Below are 24,404 nucleotides of genomic sequence, written 5' to 3' on the forward strand. Positions count from 1 at the left end.
GAAATGTCTAGCCCTCAAAAAAAAAGAAAAAAAGGCAACCCTAATTTGTAGCATTTACCAATACCCGTGGTATAAATAGTTCCACCGTGGCAGATTTCAAGCAACCAAAATGACAGCAGTGAACACTGAGTTAGGTAATGATTCACAGTTGCACTTCATTGATGCAGGTTTCTCCATGGGAGCAGGACTATATTGTTACCTGACCTACCTGCATTTAGCGCTAGACAAATCAACCATTTCATCTGTCTTTTTCAGTTGTTCATCCCTTTGGTATTCCCTAAATTCTTAGATAGAGAGTGTTTCCACCATACATGTATAACAGATAAAAGTCACTTCAAGAACATAGATAAAATGTGGTCAAAATAATTAGGAAGCGATGGATTTTCAGTACTTACTACATTTATTTTTTTATTATTATTATTATTTTTTGTGGTACGCGGGCCTCTCACCGTTGTGGCCTCTCCCATTGCGGAGCACAGGCTCCGGACGCACAGGTCCAGTGGCCATGGCTTATGGGCCCAGCCGCTCCACGGCATGTGGGATCTTCCTGGACCGGGCCACGAACCCGTGTCCCCTGCATCGGCAGGCGGACTCCCAACCACTGCGCCACCAGGGAAGCCCACTACATTTATTTTTAATATTATTTATTTAATTGTAATCTTATAATTTCATATTTAATAATGGCTGTCATTAACAACTGGCTTGCAGAATTCCTGAAAATTGAAAAATCTGCTCTTGCAAGCATACTTTAGCACAGCACTGGGGATGACCTACAGGTGGACCCACTGACCACTCCCTGCCCTAGTGTTTGGCTCATAAACAAAGGAAGGAAGAGAGTTGGCAGAGACGGATGGGTAAAGTGTTATTACAGAAACATTTCTCAGAGTTTTTATTCACCTTTTGGTGCCAAAGAAACTGATCCTAATGTCTCCTAGCTTGATATACAGGATTTGGTACAATGACTAAACAGAATGAGGTGGCAACAGTGAGAAATAAAGAGATCACAGAGAGGCAACAAGAGTAAAAGCAGTCTTACCCTCGCGTTGCTAGAATATCTTATTGCCAGAGATGGCTGTAGATCCTGAAGTGCTTGGTGGTCAAGAGCACTTAATTTTCAGAAAATTAGCCCAAGGCCAGGAATCCCTCCTGCCTGTTTTAAGCCATTGAGGCCTTAGTCAGCTGGATGCCTTGCCACTTCACATTTGTCTGTTTGTCTGTAGTGGGATGGAAATGAGCCCCAGGTGTTGTCTGAAGCCAGGCCTGTGGAACTCTGAGGACTCAGAGCAGATGACTAAGGGGAGGTGACAAGCTCCAGGATAAGTGATCGCAGAGGAAAGGAAATAGGGAAAGAGCCATGTTGTGGATGCATTGCCACCTTGTGTAGGGTTTTCTCCTTAGCAAATATACAGTTAGAGATGGGCCTGGTATTTTGGATAAACAGACTATTGTAGTATCATTTACCATGTTTGAGTTTATATATCCACAATGAGAAATCATTAATTCCAATTTTGAAAATCAGGGGAATGGAGTTTGGTGAATGCCTTTGACTTTTAGAGCCAACAACACTAAGACACTCATCTTTTTACCTTGACATTGGCTGGAATTTCTTAATGCTTGGCTCATATCTGAACCTATATGAATCCTTCTAAGTCAACAGAACCAATCCTAGAGTGGAATAATGATTGCCTTTCTTATTATACACCCATACCTCCCCCAAATCAGAAATTGTTCTCTCTTAAGCTGGTGAGATGGAAAAAGACATCTTGAAAGAGGTACCATCTTTCATGGATTAGTTCAGATAACATGTAATGAGCCCGTGTTCAGATGCTGGGTACTATTCTAGGGCCTGAGGCTATAGAGAGAAAAGATACCCTCAAGCAGTCGGGGGGCAGTTAAGAAAATAGGAATTTTTTTTTTTTTTTTTTGTAGTATGCGGTCCTCTCACTGTTGTGGCCTCTCCCGTTGCGGAGCACAGGCTCTGGACGTGCAGGTCCAGCGGCCATGGCTTACGGGCCCAGCCGCTCCGCGGCATGTGGGATCTTCCTGGACCGGGCCACGAACCCGTGTCCCCTGCATCGGCAGGTGGACTCCCAACCACTGCGCCACCAGGGAAGCCCAGAAAATAGGAATTTTAAAAGCAGTGTATTGTGAGCTGTGATGGGGATGTGTACAGTGTGATCTTGGACTGCAGATGGAAGCAGATTAGCTCAGATATCAGGAAGGGCTTCCTGGAAGTGATACTGCTTTAGTATTGAAGTGTGAGTGAAACTTAGTTAATATAAAGGAACTAGATGTCCTGAGGGATGGGAAACCCTGCAGAAAAGTGGAACACAGAATACATACTGGGAACTATAGGAAGTTTGGAGCTTAGAACTGGAGACTTTGTACGTCTGTCTCTCCATTCCCAAGGAATCTGAGTGGACAAGAGTGAGAACAAGATGACAAATGACTTCATGTTTTACTTGAGGCTAGTTTTCCCCTTATTGTCTCTTTTGGGATTTTGGTGATCTGATTCAGGGGATGGGGCTTCTGTGTCAAAAAAATACTTGATAGAGGATTAACAGCCAGATGTGTCCTTGTTGTGTTTATATTACTGTTCTGTGTTTTGTTGCAGCTGCTGCCCATTCACACTCTGAGGCTTGGCATGGAGGTGGATTCCTTTGATGGGCACCATTATATCTCTTCGATTGCTCCAGGTGGTCCTCTTGATACACTGAACCTCCTACAGCCAGAAGATGAGCTCCTTGAGGTAAAATTTTTGAGGGGAAAAAGACACAGGGCAGGAATTTTTAAGTTGTAGGAGAATGTGTTCTCACCAGAAATCCACAGAGTTACATCATCAATACCAATGTAATGTGAGCTACTTATATTGGAAAATAATTGGTGACTGTACTTAACAAAACTGTGTTGTGTACTTGAAAGTTGCTGAAAGAGTAGATCTTAAGTGTTCTTACCACACACATAAACAGACACACACACACACAAACTATGGTAACTATGTGAGGTGATAGAAGTGTTAACTAACCTCATTGTGGTAATGATTTCACAATATATATATCAAATCATCACACTGTACACCTTAAACTTTTACATGTTATATGTCAATTATATTTCAGTAAAGCTGGGAAAAATAAAATAAAGATGAGGAAAAATACTAACAACTTATGTAATGATAAGTGAAGTAGATAACGTACTTTCAGTTCATTTTCCCCATCTTTTGGGACTCCTGAGATGTCCTTTTGAGTGCTTATTTAAATGATTAACTGAGAAAGATGCTAATGTCCTGTTTTAGTGTGTGAGCATAATTAGTATTTTTTTCTTCAAAATTCTTTTTAAGAATCTAACCCCTGACCCTTGTTTGGAACATGTAGTCATATTTATTTGCAGGTTTTGTTGGTTATTTCTAGTAAGGATTAGAGCTGGATAACCTCAGGCTTATGTGTTACTGACTAGCTTTCAGACTGTCTCCTTGGGACTCCCTCCCCGCCATGATGGCAGCCTCTACCGGGCTCACTCAGGCTTCTCAGCCTCTCTTCAGTCAGAGCAATTCTAGAGCACTTCTGCTGTGACATGACTGCCTTGAGAGATTTTGTTAGATTGGAAAGTTCTATAGCCAACACAGCAGACAAACCAAGCAACAACCCTTAATTTTACAGATAAGAAAACAAGACATTGATTTCCCCTAACTTTATACACTGGTAGAGTGATGACTTTAGTTCATGTTTTCTAACTCCCATTTCACTGGTTTTTCAATACATCACACTACTTTCTAAGCTTCTAAAAAAGATACACGGAATGGTCCAACTTTGAGAAGGCTGTGTAGAAGAGGGTTCTCTCAAGTGTTAGATCCACAGGAAGTCCTGGGTTGGGTTTAATAGAGTCAACCTAGTTGCTTGAGCCAAGATTAGAATCCCATGGGCCTTGAAGTAGAGATTTCTTTCTAAAATTTATATTTGCTTAAAGTGGGATGGCAAGAATAGCAAATAGGTTTCTTGTTGGGTTTTTTAAGTAGTGTTCAGTCACCTGGAGGAGTATGTTGAGAATTCCGAGTTGAATTTTGAGGTCGGAGAGAAAAATGCTGTGACTATTGGCAAATTTTATCATAAGCATGGGAGGCCAGGTCCTGTTTTAAGATGTAGTAAATGGCTTATTTTTAGAGGTGTTCAAGTAACGATATTGGAATGCTTATTGTGGATTAATGCCCTAGAATTTACGCTGTCACTTACGGGTTTTTTGGTGCCGAATCATGTCTTTCTCTTCTTATTTGCAGAGTATATGACATGACTTTGTGGTGCCACACATGATAATCTGCAGATTGGAGACCATTTGGAAAACATTGCCATAACATGTAGCTATTAGGTATTGAGAAATGAGATATATTTATTTGAGAGATATGGAAATATGAGTAAAAACCAGTTTAGTTTACTTTTTTGTGGTAAATAAACATAACATAAACTGTATCATTTAAAGCATTTTTAGTCTACAGCTCAGTAACATTAAGTATAATTCGCTACTAGTACCTGGTAGGTGATAAAGAAATGTTGGCTGGATCTGAGTAGAGCAAGTGTAGGTGATCTCAGCCATCAGCTGAGTCCTTTGTGCCTTAGCCGAGATTGGAATTCCATGGGCCTTCTCCCTTGTAATAGAATGTGATGTAATGAGGTAGCATGAAGACTGGTTGAATTCACAAGTATAGATTTCTAGTGAAAGAACTTGGGATGGGGAAAGAAGCACAGGTTTGCAAGTCAGAGCTGCTTTTGGTTCTGAGTTTGCCACAGCTGAACTGTATGTCCTAGCATGTCAGTTTTTTTGAGAACATTTTCTTCATCAGTAAATGCCTACTTTACTCTATGTTTGTGAGGATCTAATGGAATATTGTCCATGTGAAGATAATGCTTTACACATTATCTCACTGTGAGATACTGGCAACATGACCACCATGAAAAGACATAAGCAACCTTTATAGGATAGGATTGAATGGGGATTGAATGAAGTAGTGGGACAATACTTGTCTAGTATTATGTACTTTGCAGATGAATACATGTGTATGAGCTTTCTAGTCACAAAGTCTGAATAATTGAGACTTGACAGTACTTAAGAGGTTTGAAGAGTCTAGAAAAATATTGTGAACTCTAAAATAAAAATTGGCTTCTTCCAGCCACATAGCATAGGGAGATCAGCATGGTGCTTTGTGACCACCTAGAGGGGTGGCATAGGGAGGGAGGGAGGGAGACGCAAGTGGGAGGGGATATGGGGATATATGTATATGCATAGCTGATTTGCTTTGTTATACAGCAGAAACTAACACAACAATGTAAAGCAATTATATTCCAATAAAGATGTTAAAAAAAATTGGCTGCTTCTGAGCAACTGAATACAGAAATTAAAAAGTCTCTGTAAAGTTAGCCAAATAAACTCCTGAACTGTGTGTGTGTGTGTGTGTGTGTGTGTGTCTGTCTGTCTGTCTGTCTGTCTGTCTGTCTTATGTACTCCTTAGAGCTTAAAACTAGGAACACAAATATGCTTCAGGGTTAGAACATTGTGCCAAGTCTCAGCCCAGAGCAGCTATTTACAGCAGCCATAAATCCCCTTAGATAGGAGTTGCTAATGGGAAATGTGACCAATCCCTTTAGCCATATAGAGTGGTGAGGGGGACTACCAGGCATTGCTATAATAATTGGAGACAATTCAAATGAATAAATAATGAGCTAAATAAATATTTAAATGTACACCAAGATAAAAACCTGAAAAGTGATTTTCAAATTTGTTGAAGTAATGTGAAACAGAAGCTAAAATACTTGTGCGTGAGTAGCATTCCTGCTTTGATTGTATCTATCCGCTTGCTTTATTTTCAGTATGTCACTCCCCATTTGGTTGATTTTAGAACTTTCTGTGCTCATGGCACTGGTTGGCACCATGGACATGGTGTGACCAGTGGCAAGTACCTCCCTCCCCATTTTTGTGTGAAGATTGACTTGCAGTTCTTCCAGGAAGAACCTTTCATGTGCTGCTGAACTTGCTATCTGCTGGACTCCTTCCTCAGTCATAAAGTCCTGGGAGACAATGTTTACTTTTTAGGACTAGCTCCCTGAAACACATGTGGGCCTCTTTACTATGTGGTGATTTCTTTGTAAATAATTAAAAGGCAGGCAGATTATGTCTGGTCTGATGGCTAAGTGCTGGGTATGTTACAGGTGAGAGTGGTTCCAAGGGATGAATGACTCTGGGCTCAGACCACTGTTGATGGGATGCTTCCAAAAACCCACTGTGCTCTTATTCTCTGAGCAATTTTGACAGATTTAGTGGAAACGTTCCTCCCAGGAAAGTCAACCCTGCCAGTTATCTGGACATTAGCATTGCACCTGTCAGAAATTAAGGCCAGACCGGAAATACTTTTAAAACTAATAATGCTGCTGAACCCTGCCAGGAAGGTAGGAGTCAGAAGTGAAAAGATTATTTGTTGCCTGGATTGTGTTTATGCCTCAGCTTTTTGGGAGTGGCAGACAGATGAGAGAGCTCCTTGAGCTAAAGTCATATATATAAAAAATTAGAATAGACGTTTCTAAATCATCTTTGGTGCAAAGAATTGTTACTATGTACTATATATAACATGAAATTTAGATAATCTTTTGGTGATAAGCATTAATCGTTAATAAGGAATAGTTGATTATCTTTTTGTTTTTCTAAACATGTGGGAACCTTGTATAAAACAATTTGAAAATCTGACACACTTCTTACACTTGATGGCTGTGTCAGCAGAGTACGTAAGAATGGATCTGAGGCAAAGTTATGTGTATTTCTTTTCTACAGAGGTGATTTTTCTAGGATGGTATTAAGAGTTTATGGGATGTGAAAGAAAATTGTGAACTGATGCTAAATTTTGACGGCCAAGTATCCTAGATTTTGTTACCTACACATTGTAAGTTGAGCAGTTTTTAACAGCCTTAAAAATTAGTGTTAATATCTCTATTGATATGCTTACAAAATGAAAAGCAAAAAAAAGCGGTCTTAAGAAGGCTATCATTGATATTTAGTGTGTTTAAGGAGAGATGGGGAGTAGATGAGAGAATAACAACATTGTGGTATAGAAAGGACAAAGCAGGGAGGTGTGAAAAATTAGGCAAATCACATACCCAGTAATAGTTGTACTCTGAGCACATTTTGTACTTTATTCACCCAATTTCAGTAAAACTTTAGCCTTAATTTTTATAAATTTTAGGGATTTCTGTTTTTTTGTACTACTAAAATGATTAAATTTAGGCCCTTTGTTTACAGGGAAAATAAAACGATTATCCTGTTTTCACTTTGATAGATTGACGTAAGCAAGAGATTTTTGTTTTTTTTTTCATTTGGGGCCTCCTCAATTCTGACTTATCCCTTATCTTTCTAGGTCAATGGAGTGCAGCTCTACGGGAAATCTCGCCGAGAAGCAGTCTCCTTTCTTAAAGAAGTGCCGCCCCCCTTTACCTTGGTTTGCTGTCGACGGTTGTTTGATGATGAAGCCTCTGTAGATGAACCAAGGACCACTGAAACCTCTCTTCCTGAAATGGAGGTACTAAATGAATACTCGCACTGTGGTTCCCATAGGCATGCCCCTTCATCAGGGATGTCCTGAGAGTGTATTGTGATATGAAGGGGGAGGGAAAAACCTTCCTCTTTTGTTTGACAACAGTAGCTCTCAAAGGCAACAATGCATAGCTTTTCAAATTGTTACTATTCTTTAATGTCATGAAACTTTACTCTTTTTTTTGGTAACTTGAAAGGTTGGTAACATTAATGTGCATGCACTTTGATTTTAGAAAACCTTTTTTTAGTAATTATCTGAGCTCCTTACTTTTGGCTCCCAGTTCAACTCAGTTCATCTTAACAAGTTTAAGATGTTGGTAAGTATTGAATAGCTAATGGGCTTCCCTTTTTCAGAGCTTTAAAAACATGAAGATCTATGACCAATTTTGAAATGAGTAAAAATTGCTGTAAGAGCCTTCAGAAGGTCAGAGAATAAAGTAACACTCTCTGTGCTCCCGGTAGTTTTTTTTTTTTTTTTTTTTTTTTTAAAGAGCATTGTAATTATGAAAACAGATTTAAGCACATGCTTTTCTAAGTTATGTTTTTGTAACTTTTATGTCACTTTTCCAGACTCTTTTAGATTATAATTCCATTAACACCAGTTTTGATACACAGGGGCTTCCCTTTTGCTTACCTACGGTCTGATTTTCAAGGTACATAGACCCTAATGTTGCCTCTGCCACTTAATGATTTGAATGATTGAGCAAATAACTTGACTTTCTGTTGATCTTCTTCCTCTGAAAAATGAAGATACTTATTGTACTTACCTCATCTGTGGTGAGAGAAGGAAATGAAGTAATGTGTGCAAAGTTCTTAGCACAATGCCTTGCATAAGGACGGTGCTCAGTAAAAATTAGCTGTGGCTGTTCTCAACTCCTCCTGTCCACCTGTCCTTTTTTGTGATTTCCTAAAATACAAGAGTGTAGCACTGTCCTGTAGTCACAGATACTTCAGTGTATATTAAGTTTGTTTTTCCAAGAGGACTGTCTGCTCCTGTGGGCAGAGGCCAAATCTTAGAATTATTTTGTATCTCTTGGTGTTTTTATTCTTTACTGCACATATACAAAGTGCTTAGTAAATTATTGATTGTTGATTGATAATTTTTTTTAATGCTTATCTTTGGTAAACATGTTTCAAGGAAGGGACTCAAATGCCACACTTTTATGATTCTTGCAATCTTTACTAAAATTAAATGTGGGTGATAGCTTACCTCTATTGATAAAAATGCCGTTAATCTAATCTTACAGGGTGTGTAAATCACCAACTCCGCTTGCTGACTCTGTGCTCCCATCTGTCATACTTTACCACAATGGGTAAACAACAGCTTTGAATTATGCTCAATGTCATCCTTGCTGCCCATTAGTTGATTGCTTTCTATTCTGTAAATACAGGATTTATGCAGAATTGATTGTATCAAAGTGATATATTTCTGGTTGGAGTATAATATCTTATATATGTTGGATGCCTTGAAATTTCTATAAACTTGGGTTTTAAAATTATATGTGGTTTCTTAAAATCCTGGCTCTCTTTTCTGTCTCTCTTTTTTCATTTATCTCAATATGATCTTAGGCTCTTAGACCCTATATTGTTAAGCAGCTCAGACAAAATTCTAATGCTTATTAATCAGTAAAGGTATTAAATGCCTCAGTAGAACATCAATCGTATTGTATTACCATTGTAACTTTACTTTTTATTGGAAAGTATGTGTTTTCTTTTTAAATCTATCAGTTCCTCACATCAGACTGATATAAACAGATGTTTATTGATCCAGAACGTTCCCACTAATTTCAAGTTCTGTAATTCAAGAACCAGGAAATCGTTCCCATGTTTAGATTTAATCCACCATGTCCTGCAGGGACAGTTTGAGATCTGGTCCAGCCCTCATTTCACGATGTTTTTGTATTAGCTATGGTGCCTTACTCTTCCATAATAGAGGGGTCCCTCTGCCTGCCACATCTGCCAGCTTTGATTCCGTTAAATGGGTTTTCTTATACAGGTCACTCAAAATTATATTCATAGGAAGTACATCATTTTATTTTATTTACTTCCATTTTATTTACTAAGATCGTTCAAAGTTTTTAGAAGTAGACTTCTTAAAGACTATTATTTAGTCTATAGCTTTATTTAAAAAGAGTTTCAAGGGAAGGCCACTCAAAGGTGGGTGATTGATTCATTATGTATTGAACAAACATTTATGAGCGCCTACTATAAGCTGCGCACTGTTGCGGGTTGAGGGGATAACCATGGTAAACTCTATGGCAGCCCACACCATTCTAGCCTAGAAGCCAGGCATTTTGTTAATTGTTAGGGCCACAAAGAAAAAGAAGATAATTCTTGAGCCTCAGATGGAAGTTCAGAGTGTTTGGGGAAGATAAATCACATGAATATAATCCAACACTATAAATAGTATAAAAGCAGAAGGTTGGAGCAGCTATTCTCCTTCTGCGTAGTCGACTCATTGACCGTCTGTCGTTTAGCTTCCTAGAATTCCATGTGTCAGTGACTCTTTTCCCTGAAAGGAGGGAGCTTGGAATAGGGGATGTGCGGGTGTGGAGTCAGGGAAAGCAGCTGAGGATCTGTGTACTGAGTAGTTGTGTTGACCTCCTTCCTCCAAGATCAGGTTTTCATTATTTCAACTCTGATTTTTACCTGTTTTTAGACTTACATGATTTCCAAAGACTTGGATTTTTTTTCACCTTATTTTTCTAGTAAAGTTTTTCTTGAAAACTAGGAGCCAACAGAAGTGGTATCTCTCTGTCCTGTCCTGGCCTCTGTGTCGGTGTCTTTCTGTCTGTCTCTCACTGTAATTATGAATTCAGGTATTGCTACTTAAATATCTTAAAAGCTTTGATTTTGTGTGATGTTTTCATATCTTCTTAAATTGCGTATTTTTCCTTTTATGCTTCTACTGGGATGACAGAACTCATTTTAGTATAAGAGGTCAGTGTTAATACTTTGAATGAAACAGACACTTTAACGTAAAAAAAAAAAAAAAAAAAACTGTATGAACAACCTGTTTTTTTAAGTGCTTGAATTTTCATGAAGGTTTTACACTAAAGTATATGTGCCCCAGTGCATGCCCCTTTTAAAAAGATTAAAAAGAAAAACTATGCATGCCAAAGAGTATCCTCATTTTGAGAAGAAACTATGAGATTCCTGATACATTAATTCTTTTCAAACTTGAAAGGACAGTGTATTGAAGCATTTATGTTCTTTGGTATTTCAGGCTGACCACAATATAGATGTCAATACTGAAGAAGATGATGATGGGGAATTAGCCCTGTGGTCTCCTGAAGTCAAGATTGTTGAACTAGTAAAAGATCATAAAGGCTTGGGATTCAGCATTTTGGATTACCAGGTATAAGAACCTGTTCAGAGCTTTTTGGAGCAATTAGTTTGTATTAAAGTTATATGAAGTAGTAATTGTTTAAGACATCCACTGACTTAGGCAAAACTGAATTATTTGATGTATAATGCTACTGTCCAAAGGTGGGGTGTTATAATTTCCATTGTTACCATTACAATTGATAGCTCCCTTAGTGAATAAAATGATAGATGATGTAATAAGTGGACATAAGGGAAGGAATAGTTTTATACCCATGGATGCTTTTAGAGACTGGAACTTGATGAACTTTTTTATATGGAGGATTTTTTCCTCCAGCTTTATTGAGGTATATTTCACATACCATAAAGTTCACTCATTTAAAGCATACAGTTCGGTTGTTTTCAGTATATTTGGAGTTGTGCAACCATCACCACAGTCTAATTTAAGAACATTTTCATCACCCCAAAAAAGAAACCCCATACATATTAGCAGTCATTCCCAATTCTCACTCTCTTCTCCCTTCCCTTAACGTGAAGGTTTTTATAGTTTTGCTCACCTATTAATCTCAATGAGTGTAACTGAGTAGAAATGTTCTTGGTGAAGTTTATATTTATATTTAATATAGAACGTATAATATTTATGTGTTTATATGTACCCCAATTATAACTACGGTAAAGTTACTGATGCATTTGGTTTGGGGGTGGCAATGTGAAAGGTCACAGCAAGACATCTATATGTTATACCAGTTTACCAGTTAAAGTATTTTTAGACCATCTGACTATCATGGGGAATTAAAACTGTTGGCAAGAAATCTCTTCACTTTTAAGATGCATATTTTAATACATTAGTGCTGCCTAAAGACACTGTGGTTTAATAAAGCAAAATGTACTCTATCAAAGCACATAAAATGCCAAGTGATATAAAAATCAATTTTTTTTAATAAGGCAATCAGGAATAGATTGAAAGAAAAATACTTTGAGCATTATGTAAGAACATTAAATTCCATATTTTGGCAGTGTGCTTTAAGATTACTGAAATAGATTATATCTATTTTATTTTTGCTGGCATATTTCTGTGCCAGATAACCCTCTTCGTTATTGGAAGTTCTCTTTGGAATATTATTGAATTATGAGTTGTTGATTCCAAAAAATGCATATTTTGGGAAATATCTTTTTCAAGAAATATTAATACTGTAAGATTCTGGAAGTTTATGTATTGGTTAACTATTAGGGCATATAAATATAAAGCAAATGGCATGTATTGATACTTTTTTTCCCCTCTCCAGTGTTGCTCTATTACCTAGCACATAGTAGGTGATTGATAAACATTTGCAGAATGATTGAATAAAGTTTAGGTTAGCCAAAATTAATTGGGACTAAATGAACATATTCAGTGGGTTTTTTTTGTTAACATGTTGAAAACTGGGATTTAGTTTAGAAAACACTTTCAGATGTGGTTTTAGATATTCAGCTACATTTTCATTATCATTGGAATCTATATGTTTTTGCATTCTTATAAATATATCATAATGATTGCTCTTACCCTCTTAAAAAAACATTATCTGCAAGTTTTATATTTTGAATATTGTACATGTTAGAGAAGTGCTTCAGAAATTAAAAAGATAAACAAAAAGTTCAGTAAAAGATGGAAAGAAAAACTTGATAGTCTTTAACAGTGTAATCCCTGCTTAAGAGAAAAATTCCTTTATCAGTTCTGAGTTTTACACTTAAAAAAAATATATATATATATGCATTGTAACATACCTTTGGTTTTTTTTGGATCTTATTTTTATTTGTAAAATTCTAGATGTCCCCCTATCCCATCTTCCTCACAATCACCATCACACATACTGATGTTTATTTCTGCACAGATTATATGAAGTAATTTTGCTGCAAAAGAAGTGTTAGATATTCTTCTTGCTTTTGTGCTTATTGGAGAACTGATAGAAAAAAACTTCATTTTCTAAATGCTACTTTGATTTACATTAAAGGACTCAGCTTATTTATTTCTGCAGCTAAATCTTGGAAGGAAAAACATTCAGTCTTAAACTGAATGTTTTTCTTAAGTCAATCTTAAATACACTTATAGTTGTACACAGCACGTTTTCACCATTTGTCAGTGGTATGTAGAACTGTTATCCCCGTGACATTTAGATGACACGTAAACACAATTTAAAATTTGGTTTTGGGCAAGTTAATTAATTGGTTATACCACCTCTTGTTGTAATTAGGTAATAAATTCTAAAGTTCAGAAATATTTTTTTCAAGGCCAGGTGAAGTTTTAGCAGAAGCCATGAAAGGCCACGTTCCTGGTTATTATTGAATTTGATGCTTCTTGTATGAATTTATTAGGCATCTGAATAAGGCTGATGCAGAGCTTCACGCTCACCCCCAAGCTTAGAATAGTTTGTATAAGAAGTGCTGTAGAAACATCTTAGCCACAGCGAAAAGATTTTAGTATAGTGGGAGAGTTTCCAGGTTATAAAGGACCTGTATTAGCAGTATTGAAGAGATTGAAAATTTACTTTGGTATTTTAATTTCAGTTAACCACTTTTCTCACTACTGAGTTTTTCTCTAGAAAAATAAGAACTCTGTCAAGAGCCTGACAAAATTATACACAATATATATTTTGTAGGTGCTTTTACAATTTCTTCATCTATAAAATGGGGATAATAATGTTTAGCTCAAAGGATTACTATGGTTTAAGTAAATTAACATGTGAAGAAGTGGGAAATGTTAGATTATTATGGAAATGTATTATTAGTAATAATCTAATTTAGAAAATAAACACAAAAAGTCTTGATATTGTCCTCAAAGATGGAGCCATACTACAATATGTTTGTGTTCTATCAATTTTTAACTAGTTAGATTAGGAAAATTAATAAGTAGATGCTTTTAATTAGTAGATGTTTAGTGAAGTCTAAATTTAATTGTAAAATTACGTTCTAAAATGCAGCCAACTCTTGATGAGCCATATGTGAATTACCCATTTGTGGATTATTGGCCAGAAATTTGCTTTTTACGTAAATTGAGCCAAGCTTTAGGAAGAAATGAGTGAGAACATAAAGGATCTTGAATTGGCCATGGAACGATGGGATGGCAGTCTGGATAGGGGATTCAGTGATCCACCAGTGATGGAAATTGTGTAGTTGAGCAGAGAAAATAAGCAGGTCTCTGTACCTGCAATGAAAGAGCTGAATCTGATATACAGTTCTACAGCTCAGTCGTATGGCCAAAGAGGAATGTGTGGCAATTCATTTTCATGAAAGGCATTTTAAATAAACTGGGGGAAAGGAAGAGGAGAAAGCGACAGGGAAGACTTAGTAAATATGATTCAGGTTGTTAGTCTCATTAAATTTTAGGGTGAAGTGATTGTAGCTTTTTTGGCTGTGATTTGAAAGGAGGTAGGATATTTGTTAGTCTCAACTGTGCCTAGGCATTGCTTCATGTCATGGCTCGTTAAAATCTGGCCCTGTAAGTATACCATATTAGAAGAGTCCTTGGTCACTGTAACGTCATGCCTTATAAGATCATATCATAGAAAACAGAGGTGTGCATAGTTTGTCAAAAGCATGACTATTATGGCTTAATTGTGTACTCTGTTTCTAAGCAATATAGAACTCTTCAGAAATTTGGTTATAACTTTTATTAGTATAGTTTTTTGCCAGTTTCTAGGTATGATTACATACTGTGCCCTAGTTATCTTTGTCTTGATTCCCCATTATTTATGTGTAATGTCTTTATTCCTTGGAATATCACTAATGCTCATATTGATACTAATCCTAATATTAATCCAAATAATTAATACAAATCCAATAATAGCTAACATATAGTGAGTGTCTGCTGTTTGCTAGGCACTCTTCTAATTACTTAATGTTTTCCTCACAAGAACCATATGAAATATGTACTATCATTATCCTCATTTTAGAAGTGAGGAACCTGAGGCACAGAGAGGTTAATTAACTCATCCAAATTCACACAGCTAGTATATGGCAGAAATAGAGTTTGAACTCAAGCAGTCAGCTGCCAGAATCTAGGCTTTTAACCACCACACATACTGCTTCTTTACTTATGAGTGGTATTTCCTTGGGTATTTTATTACAGTGAGTCCCTGTAATAAATTTATTGCAGCAGATCTTCCTGTTTTGTCAGCTTGCAGAACAATTTCATATCTTAAAGACAAGCTGCTAGATACTATCTCATTTTCAAATGCTTATATGAAAGTTTAGTAAGTATTAAAAATTAATATAGTTTGCTTATATGCACTGTGTAAGAGCTAGTGTTTATTGCTTTAAATGAAAATAATTACAAATTTGAGTCCTAAATTAGTGCAAGTAATTTGTTGTGGGCTAATGTTCAGTAATGAAGCAATTATTAGGTAGTCTGATAGTCTGTAATTTTTAATTCCTACCAAAAAGCTTGAAATAAATTTTTAACTATGTGGATTTTACCTTCATTTGACCTTTTAAGTTAAACATCGCAAGTGGATTATTTTCTGGTGTTTTGATTTATGTTGAACTTTGAATAACCCCTCATGATTATAATTCACTGGAAATGTTTAACGTTATCCAGTTTTTGAACATTAGCCATGATATTGCCATTCTTGATACTTTTGAATTTCAGTGATTTAGCAGGTAAAATTTATTAACCAGTAATTCTCCTCCCTCCCACATCCCATTCCTCAGTTCTCTCCCTTCCCGATATGGGGACTGAACTCAATTTTTGTCAAAGCAGATATTTTTGAAAGGCTTTGGGTTTATCTCAGACACTGAGAGAGATAAAAATAGAAAGCATAATAGCACAGCCATTGAGAGGTGATTCATATATAAATACTCTTAGTAACACTTTAAAAAGCTGTTTGAAAGACCAAAGGCAAAAGATGGCTGATTAAAAATAATAGTGAAAATATTCCTCCCTATAAAAATTAACAGTGATGAATTTTTCTTAGAAGAAATGGGTTATAAAACTTAAATAGTATGAATATAAAAAATTGCAGTATTGCTGAGTCTTGGATATGTTATGCCTCAGTATTTGTGAGAAGAACCTAGTGTGCAGTTTCTGCCTGACTACTCTGTTAAATGGAATTCTGCTTAAAAGATTTTTAAACATCATATGAAGGGAGTGTATACGTTTCATGCATGTGGTTTGAGTTGACTTTTTTCTTATCATGTGCAACAGAATGACTTTCTGTGCACATTAGAAATGCTTTAAAAATAAGTAATATATACATAGGGCATAAAAATTCAAAGGTACATAATGGTATCCTGTGATGAGTATATCTACCTCTGACCATAATCCCTCATTTTTTATCTCCCAGATAAAAACTCCTGTTTTTCTTGTCTATCATCCCAGAGATATTTTATACAGACATGATTATATAAGTGGTAGTTTGCTGGTTGTTTATTTTTTAATACATAAATGGAATATGTCATACACGCTTTCAGCATATTGCTTTTTTCCCCTCAATTATATGTTCTTTCATTGTGGTATTTATAGAGCTAGCTAGTTCTTTTTAATGACTGCATAGTATATTATTGTTGTTGTACAATAATTTATTTAACCAAGCTCCTGTACCCAGTTGGTGGGTATTTCAAATGAGGCTGTATTGGATATCCTTGTCATACTCTTTTATAAAAAGGTACGAATAAATCTTGTGATAACTTCCTAGAAGAGGAATTGCTCATCAAAAGAGCATTTATCTTTGAAATTTTGGTACATTTTTACCAAACTGCTTGCACATAAATGTTTGTGAGACTCATGTATTTAGACTACTTAAAATTGTTGCCTTCTTATGTAATTTCCTTGTTTAGATACTTCTCCTGAAAAATAAAGTGTAAGTAAGTGCATAATTCATGGATTTGCTAATGGTTTTCCATGATATAGACAGATTAAGTGATAGCAATATACAACTATCAACTTTGTTTCAACTTTATATTGTCAGTAATTAATTTATTGACCTTTATAGTTAAGAGAGGGCATAAACTGTTTATATTAAGACTATGATATTAGTGCCCCAAAATCTATTCCTATTTTTTCCACCAGTTTTAATCTTCTTTATCAGAAGATTGAGTTTAAAAATGGAAGAAATTAAGGACTCTAATTTTGCCACAAGATATGAGATTTTGGGTGAATGCTACTATCATTATATAGTCTTTAGTAACTTGTGGAAGCCCAGTATCTTTACGTTCATGCCAACTGATTAGTTTATAGAATCTGGGATATAGAATTTGATAGGTATTGATATAATTTTAACATGTAGTAGTACCTATATTATTAACATTATTAAGTTGGGTTCAGAATCTAAGATCTACAGGACAGTAATATATTGTAAGTTATGATATAGTTCCACTTTAATGCTCATGGGATCTCATAACATGGCCACCAGTATCTGTTCTTTTCTTTTGTTGCTGCTTTTATCTTCTTCTTTTTCTTCTTCTTTTTTGTTTTAAAGGAGCTCTGGTTCCAGTTCATCCGTGTATGATTAAGATATCGGTACTGAGCAAAATGTAGTCAGTCTGCTACTAATGGCAGTATCTGTGTTCTTGGAAATATATTCTGTACAAACCACACAGCTGCATTTAAAGGTCACTTTTGTTTAATGGAACTTGGGACTGATAAAGTCCCAATCTTTGCCCATCCCTGAATCCTATCCACATTTATTTTTATTAACATCAAAGTACTGTAAGCTCCAGTGCCAACTGGGCTGAAGATTTCTTTTCACAGAGGATTTGCTTCCTTTCCCTCTATGGGAAAGTTCTGTATCCTTTAAATCATTTTAAGCTGCTTCATTTGAAAAATAATTCTTAGTAGTGTGTTCATGGACTGGATTGATTGTGGCTACCGGGGAAATTCTCTCATGGCTTAAAGGTTGCTTTTCAAGCCTGCGAAGTGGGTGAATGAAGGGGGCCCGCTCCTGGTGTGTGGAGTTTGTAGGATGATGACTGACTTCCAAACACCGCGGTGCAGCAAGACTAAAGGCATCAGGAGACCAGAAGCCACTTAATAAGAGATCAAAGAGGCTGTGTGTATATCAGCTTGAAATCCAGATAGTACAGATCAAAAGCTCTCCTTAGCGAGGCAGCTGCAGGGGGATGATATTAGCAGGAGGCCTCAGAGATCTTAAGTCAGGCCTGATGTTGAACTTTGAGGGAATTTCATGGCTCCTCTGGAATACGAATTTGGCAAAAAAATCCCATTGTGTCTAATGAGGGGAGAGAAAGAATAGAGGGCAAGCGGCAAATGCTTGTCAGCCGGGTGGTGCTTTCTCCTAGGGTAGCTCTCCTTTTCACAAATGTTTCGTAAGGACTGTTTCTGCATCACACTAGAAGGCATTGCTGAGGAGGAGAGTCTGAAAATGATATATTTGTTATATTACCTTTAGTGAGTATTCCAGAGCTGGCCAAACAGTATATACTAGTGTTTGTGAAACGACCATGGAGAGCTAAAATATAGGCATAAAGGTGCTCAAGTATACTGCAATACCGGTACTTCTGTCTCTCCTATGAAATGCTCAGGATATTCCAGGAAGTTAGTGAATGTCAGGCCGGCTAGGCATCTGTCTCCCATGTAAGGAAAAACAGAACAATAACTTTTTTTTTTTTTTAATAAAAGGAGTTGGTCTAAAGAGGAAACAGTCTCCAGAGGTGTTTCATCACCCGTGTTCCTCTATCTCTAGGTGTGGGTGTGTTTTGAAAGTTCCCACTGGATTCTGGTGTCAGCGTTGAGAACCGTGCTAGTAAATGAAAGTCATAGCCCTTCCTAGAGTACGGCAGAAAGATGGAATCAGATCCACCGACAGGTATTGAGAGCCTGTTTTCCTAAGGCGTGGTTTTTTGTACGGTTCTGACCTGTTTGTGGGTGTCATTTGGAGCCAGGCAGTGATCCAGAGGGGCCCTGCTTTCCCCAGTGAGCGCCAGGAAGTGGTGTTGCCTCCTTCTGGTACCAAAGGCCTAATTTGTTAACGATGCATGAAAGGAGATTGGCTGCCTGATCTGGACACACCACTTTCTAGGGCTCAGGTTCCCCTTTCAGCTCTTCCCTCTGTTTTATTTTAATCAGATATTTTGTTCACCAATATGGCACTTTGAACAGAGAGTCAGAAAGGACCAGGATTTGCCTTCTGGCTGTGACACCCTACTTGGACTTTGGACAAGCCTATTAGTCTTTCTTATATAATAATCTCTAAAATAGAAATAATACTTTCCTTATAAAGTTATAAAGACTAAATAAAAGATGTATATAAATGCCCTTTTCTGGGCATAAAATAATGTGTTACTAGTTACTGAAAAATGATGATGATGATGATGATGATGATTTTTAAAAATAGAATCTGAGCACAGACTTGCTATACCTGTTATTCATTATTTCCTTCCAAAAAATTATTGTTCACTTGCGAGCTAGTATGCGGGATTAAAGATGAAAAGATATACTACCTTTCAAGTGTATATTTAACAAATGTATATTGGGCATCTTCTGTGTCAGGCACTGTTCCAGACACTGGGAATATAGCAATAAACAAAATAGACAATAGACCCTGTGTCCTCATGGAATTTAAATTCAATTCGGAGTAGAGAGACAGTGGATAAATAAGCATATGTTAAAATATAATAGATGAAACAGACTTGGGAACAACTCTCTATAATACATTATGATTTTAGCGGTGGTAGAAGTAAGACTACGAGATTTCGTGTTGATTGATTCTTAAGACCCAGAGAGTCCTGATGGGGAACTGAGGCATGACTTGCACACAAACAGGTAGTGGACATTCCAGGAACGGAAGTGTCCTGGAATTGATAACTTGGCCCTGATTTTATGTCTTGACTTTCTTTAGTAGCTGTGAACTGTTTAATATTAATCTATCTAAGCTTTCATATTTTATTCCTTTTAATGAAAAATCCTTTGAGAAATTTTCGGTTCTAACATTTATAAAATATGACCACCATTTCCCATGATAATAATAGCTAGTAATTATGTACTGCTCACACACACTGGTTTAATTATCTCTACAACCTCATGAGGTAGGTCCTATAATCATCTTCATTTTATAGATGAGGAACCTGATGATAAGAGGTTAAGGAATTTGCTCAGGATTATCCAATTGTTAAGTAGTGGAACTGGGCTCCTAAGTCTGTGGTCACGTAGAGTGGAAGTACAGACCAGAAACAACACTGATTCTTCATAATTGTGGCTCTAGTGAAAGAGGATAAAAATTTCTGATTATCTTTCCAGAGAGAAACACTTACTACAGTTCTAAAAAATTTACTTCATATTTTCCTGAATCCTTATGGTCCCTTGCCTTAACCTCTCCCACCTAGTCAAAGCTCTGTAGAGACCTGATGGCCTTTTCACTGCCAGAGAGTAGAAACTATGTGTATTTTACCTTACATTTCCCAGCAGGACTCCTTAGCCTTTTTCCTGTGCAGTTTCAAAGCTGGAAAAGTTTTGTTCTGCATTTTGTGTGCTACGTATCACAGAGTATTCCTTGCCCTTTCAAGGATTGAAAAAAAAAAAAAGTCACAGAATCTTTTCAGAAGAATGAAGCACGTCCTATGTCCTTGATACGGCCGTGGTTGTCAGAGGAGTTTCCGGTGTAGAGATGGCTCCTGTCCCTTAGTGTCGGCTTTAAGGGGGAGTGAGAACTGAGGACACCATGCTGCTTTGAGCCTCTCTTCAGGTGCAGAGGCACGTATCTGGAGAGTAGAGGGTCAGCACTTCATTGTCATGTGTTAACACTTATGTGTAATATCAGGGATGGTTTAGCAATTGATAGCACTGTTGGTCTAAATTACACATGCTCAGTTGAATTAACTCCTCAAACACATATGTCCTATCAAATTCTTTTCCATTATCTTCATAGTAACAGAAACAGAAGGAGTAATAGCAAGAATAAGAGTAAAAGCACTTATGGAGTCATTACTATGGGCTTTCCAAGTACTTATCATGCCTTATCTCATTTAATGCTTTTAACAACTTTACAAAATCTGTATTATTGTTATTTCCACTTACAATGAGAAACTCGAGTCTCAGAGATTAAACAACTTGAACAGTACCACTCAGCTGGTTTTTTTTTTTTTTTAATTCATTTTTGGCTGCATTGGGTCTTGGTTGTTGCACGTGGGCTTTCTCTAGTTGCGGTGAGCAGGGGCTACTCTTTATTACGGTGCACGTGCTTCTTATTGCGGTGGCTTCTCTTGTGGTGGAGCATGGGTTCTAGGCACGCAGGCTTCAGTAGTTGTGGCACAAGGGCTCGGTAGCTGTGGCTCGCGGGCTCTAGAGCACAGGCTCAGTAGTTGTGGCACACCGGCTCAGTTGCTCCGTGGCTTGTGGGATCTTCCCGGACCAGGGCTTGAACCCGTGTCCCCTGCGTTGGCAGGCAGATTCTCAACCACTGCGCCACCAGGGAACTCGCTCAGCTGGTATTTGTAACTGTTTAGCTTAAGTTGAGAGTGATTTCTTTGGAAAATTAAAATAAATTCCAGAACTAATATTTAAAAAGCTTTTAAAAGTTTTGTGTGTCTATACTTTCCTTGCATCATCATAATAACTTTCAACTAATATAGTTTTTTTCTGGAAGATAATGGGATATTTCTTATTTATAAATTCATTTTCTTCTTACAATTTTTTTGGGTAAAATACACATAACACAGAATTTACCATCTTAATTTTTAAGTGCATAGTTTGGTCGTGTTGGGTATATTCACATTTCAACTAATGTAATTTTAATAGAGAGTGTGACTTTGTCCTTGAGTACTACCATCAGCCTGATGGAACCCCAGCCATTTCAGCCAGGTGATGGGACTTTGAGATAAAGGACAATTGTGTGGTTTGTTTTGTTTTGTTTTCCTCACAACTAGCGAAAGTCCTGGACCAGGAGTGAACAGTAAGTACGTAAACAATTACAGCATGACATAAAATTTTCAGGAGATGAAACATCCAAAGATAATGTTTAGTATCCAAGGAGAATGTCAACTAGGAGACTAGAAGGGGATGAGAGAAAGTCGTGGGCCTGTGCTTGAACCAATTATATTATTATGATGTTTAAAATAGATTTTTAAAGTATGAAATTATACAGAATAAAATTATGTGCAAGCTTATGTATTTTTTCCTCCATTTTAGACTATATTTTGATCTTTTAGCAGGTTTCTCTGTGCACCTTTTATTCCATTGTACTTTTAAAATTTTATTTATTTAAATTTATTTATTTTTGGCTGTGTTGGGTCTTCATTGCTGTGCATGGGCTTTTCTAGTTGCGGCGAGCGGGGGTACTCTGTTGTGGTGTGCAGGCTTCTCATTGTAGTGGCTTCTCTTGTTGTGGAGCACGGGCTCTAGGTGTGCAGGCTTCAGTAGTTGTGGCATGTGGGCTCAGTAGTTGTGGCTCGTGGGCTCTAAAGCACAGGCTCAGTAGTTGTGGCGTGGGCTTAGTTGCTCCACGGCATGTGGGATCTTCCCGGACCAGGGCTCGAGCCTGTGTCCCCTGCATTGGCAGGTGGGTTCTTAACCACTGTGCCACCAGGGAAGCCCTCCATTGCACCTTTAATTGTCTTGTGTGCTGTACTTACTGTGCTACTCAGAGACTGTTTCATTCTATGTATGATGTGTGGAAAAATCTATTCTTAATGTCTGATAGTATTAAGGAAGTAATAAGACACAAGGAGCTAGGAACCATATCAGTTCAATTTATCTTGAGTGCACTGAAAGTATTTTGTGGGCACTTACTTTGAACGTGATGGTGGTGTGGTACTTGGTATGATTTGTGTAAAACTTGGCTATATTATAAAATAGTAAAAAATGGGGTTAGATTCTGATAAGATAGCTTAGTCATTATTCATTAGAATCATTTACTTATTGCCTTGCATTCACTATAAATACATTTATTTCTCTTTCCTAAAAGTAAATGGTTAGCTTGTTGGTCAAATCAGAAGATGGTGTTTTAGTATAAATAATTACATCCTGCATTCTTAAACCAGAACTATTCTAGTGATTTAAATTCAAGTAATAGTCTCTGACTTGTCTTTGTTGCTGTCTAAAAATGGCAAAAAAAAAGTTGTTTTAATATTCCTTTCATGAAAAAGAGTACATGTATATATTTTGTAATATCTTTTGTTTTGATGGTAGAATACTCAGAAGTTAGATACTGTGTAGTTAGTGGCATTTTTATGAGTTCTTAAAAGATATCACTAACTAAAATTATACCATGTTTGTGACCAAAGTGTAGTCTTTTTCATTGCTGATGCTGTGTTTTGAATTAACTTCTGTCATTCCCTACTTTTTATAGTGGTTTTGTGAATGTTTTGGTAGAAATTTGACTCAAGATATTCTGTCAAATCTAGTTACAGAATTTTGGAGTTAGGGGAACAGATCACAACTGTCATGTATCCAACTTTCTCATTTTACAACTGAAGAAACTGACTCAGAAAAATGAAGAACTTGTGAAACTGTACAGAGTCAGGCTGGGGGCTCAAAACTTGTTCCTTGACTTCTAATCGACACCCATCCTACCACTAGTGGATTGAATGGCTGTCTTCCTTGTCTCTCTCTCTTATGTATATTTTCTTCTTTTTAGAAAAATCTTTGGATTCCTGTTTTCTGACTGACATCGTTCACAGTGGACATTTTAATTCATGCCAGCTGTGCATCAGTCCTTCTGCAGATCATTGTTTTTTCCTTAACATGTGTACGTCTCTGTGTGTGTGTGTGTAAAAGAACATTTGCTTTGCTCTTCTTTGTACTCAATTCCTTCTTCTGCCTACCTCCAGGATGAAATAGCTAGCTGTCTCCCTTTTAAACTTAATGGTTTCTTTCTGTGTTCTCCATTTCAGTAACTTCCTTGGGATCTTATTTTAAAAATTATTTAGCTGTTAATTCATTTAGATTTTAACTTACTACTCTTTAGTTCAAAAAGTAATTGCCACATTTAAGAGTATACTCTTCAAACCTAGAACAAATTCATAGAGACAGAAAGCAAAATAGTCGTTGGGGGGAAATGGGGACTCACTTAATGAATACAGAGTTTCAGTATGGGAGGATGAAAAATTTCTGGAGATGAATAGTGAAATGGGGGAATTCCCTGGCAGTCCAGCAGTTAGGACTTGGCGCTTTCTCTGCGGTGGCCTGGGTTCAATCCCTGGTCGGGGAACTAAGATCCTGCAAGCTGCGCAGCGCAGCCAAAAAAAAAAAAAAAAAAGTGGTGACGGTAGTACAACAATGTGAATGTACTTGCCAGTGAACTGTACGCTTAAAAATGGTTAAAATGTAATAAGAACCTGCTGTATAAAAAATAAAATAAAATTCAAAAATACACGGTAAAAATGGTAAGTTTTGTTATATTGGGCTCTTTGCTGCTTTCATAGTTTTCTCTCAGTTGACCATTATTCAGTTGGAGCCATTCTCTTATCAAATAGTATGTGCTAGCTGCCTCACGTTGTCCAGAAATTTATGTAGATCTTTCAAATTATCTTTGAAACACAATTCCTCACACTAATGTGAATAACTGTTTGTGGAGTGAAGCTCAGTA

At 36.9% G+C, this 24,404-nt stretch overlaps 1 protein-coding gene across 12 annotated transcripts in view; it reads left to right on the plus strand.

Annotated features, from left to right (window-relative positions):
- PATJ (PATJ crumbs cell polarity complex component) overlaps nucleotides 1-24,404 on the plus strand; it is a 356,331-nt gene that overhangs the window by 75,733 nt on the left and 256,194 nt on the right. For all 12 annotated transcript variants that reach the window (XM_067726362.1, XM_067726358.1, XM_067726363.1 and 9 more), the window contains 3 exons: nucleotides 2,615-2,749; nucleotides 7,391-7,552; nucleotides 10,793-10,924. In XM_067726362.1, coding sequence (XP_067582463.1) covers nucleotides 2,615-2,749; nucleotides 7,391-7,552; nucleotides 10,793-10,924 — 429 coding nt within the window. The remainder of the gene's footprint in view (nucleotides 1-2,614; nucleotides 2,750-7,390; nucleotides 7,553-10,792; nucleotides 10,925-24,404) is intronic.

This window comes from Pseudorca crassidens, chromosome 2 (genome assembly GCF_039906515.1).
Source record: "Pseudorca crassidens isolate mPseCra1 chromosome 2, mPseCra1.hap1, whole genome shotgun sequence".
NCBI lineage: Eukaryota > Metazoa > Chordata > Mammalia > Artiodactyla > Delphinidae > Pseudorca > Pseudorca crassidens.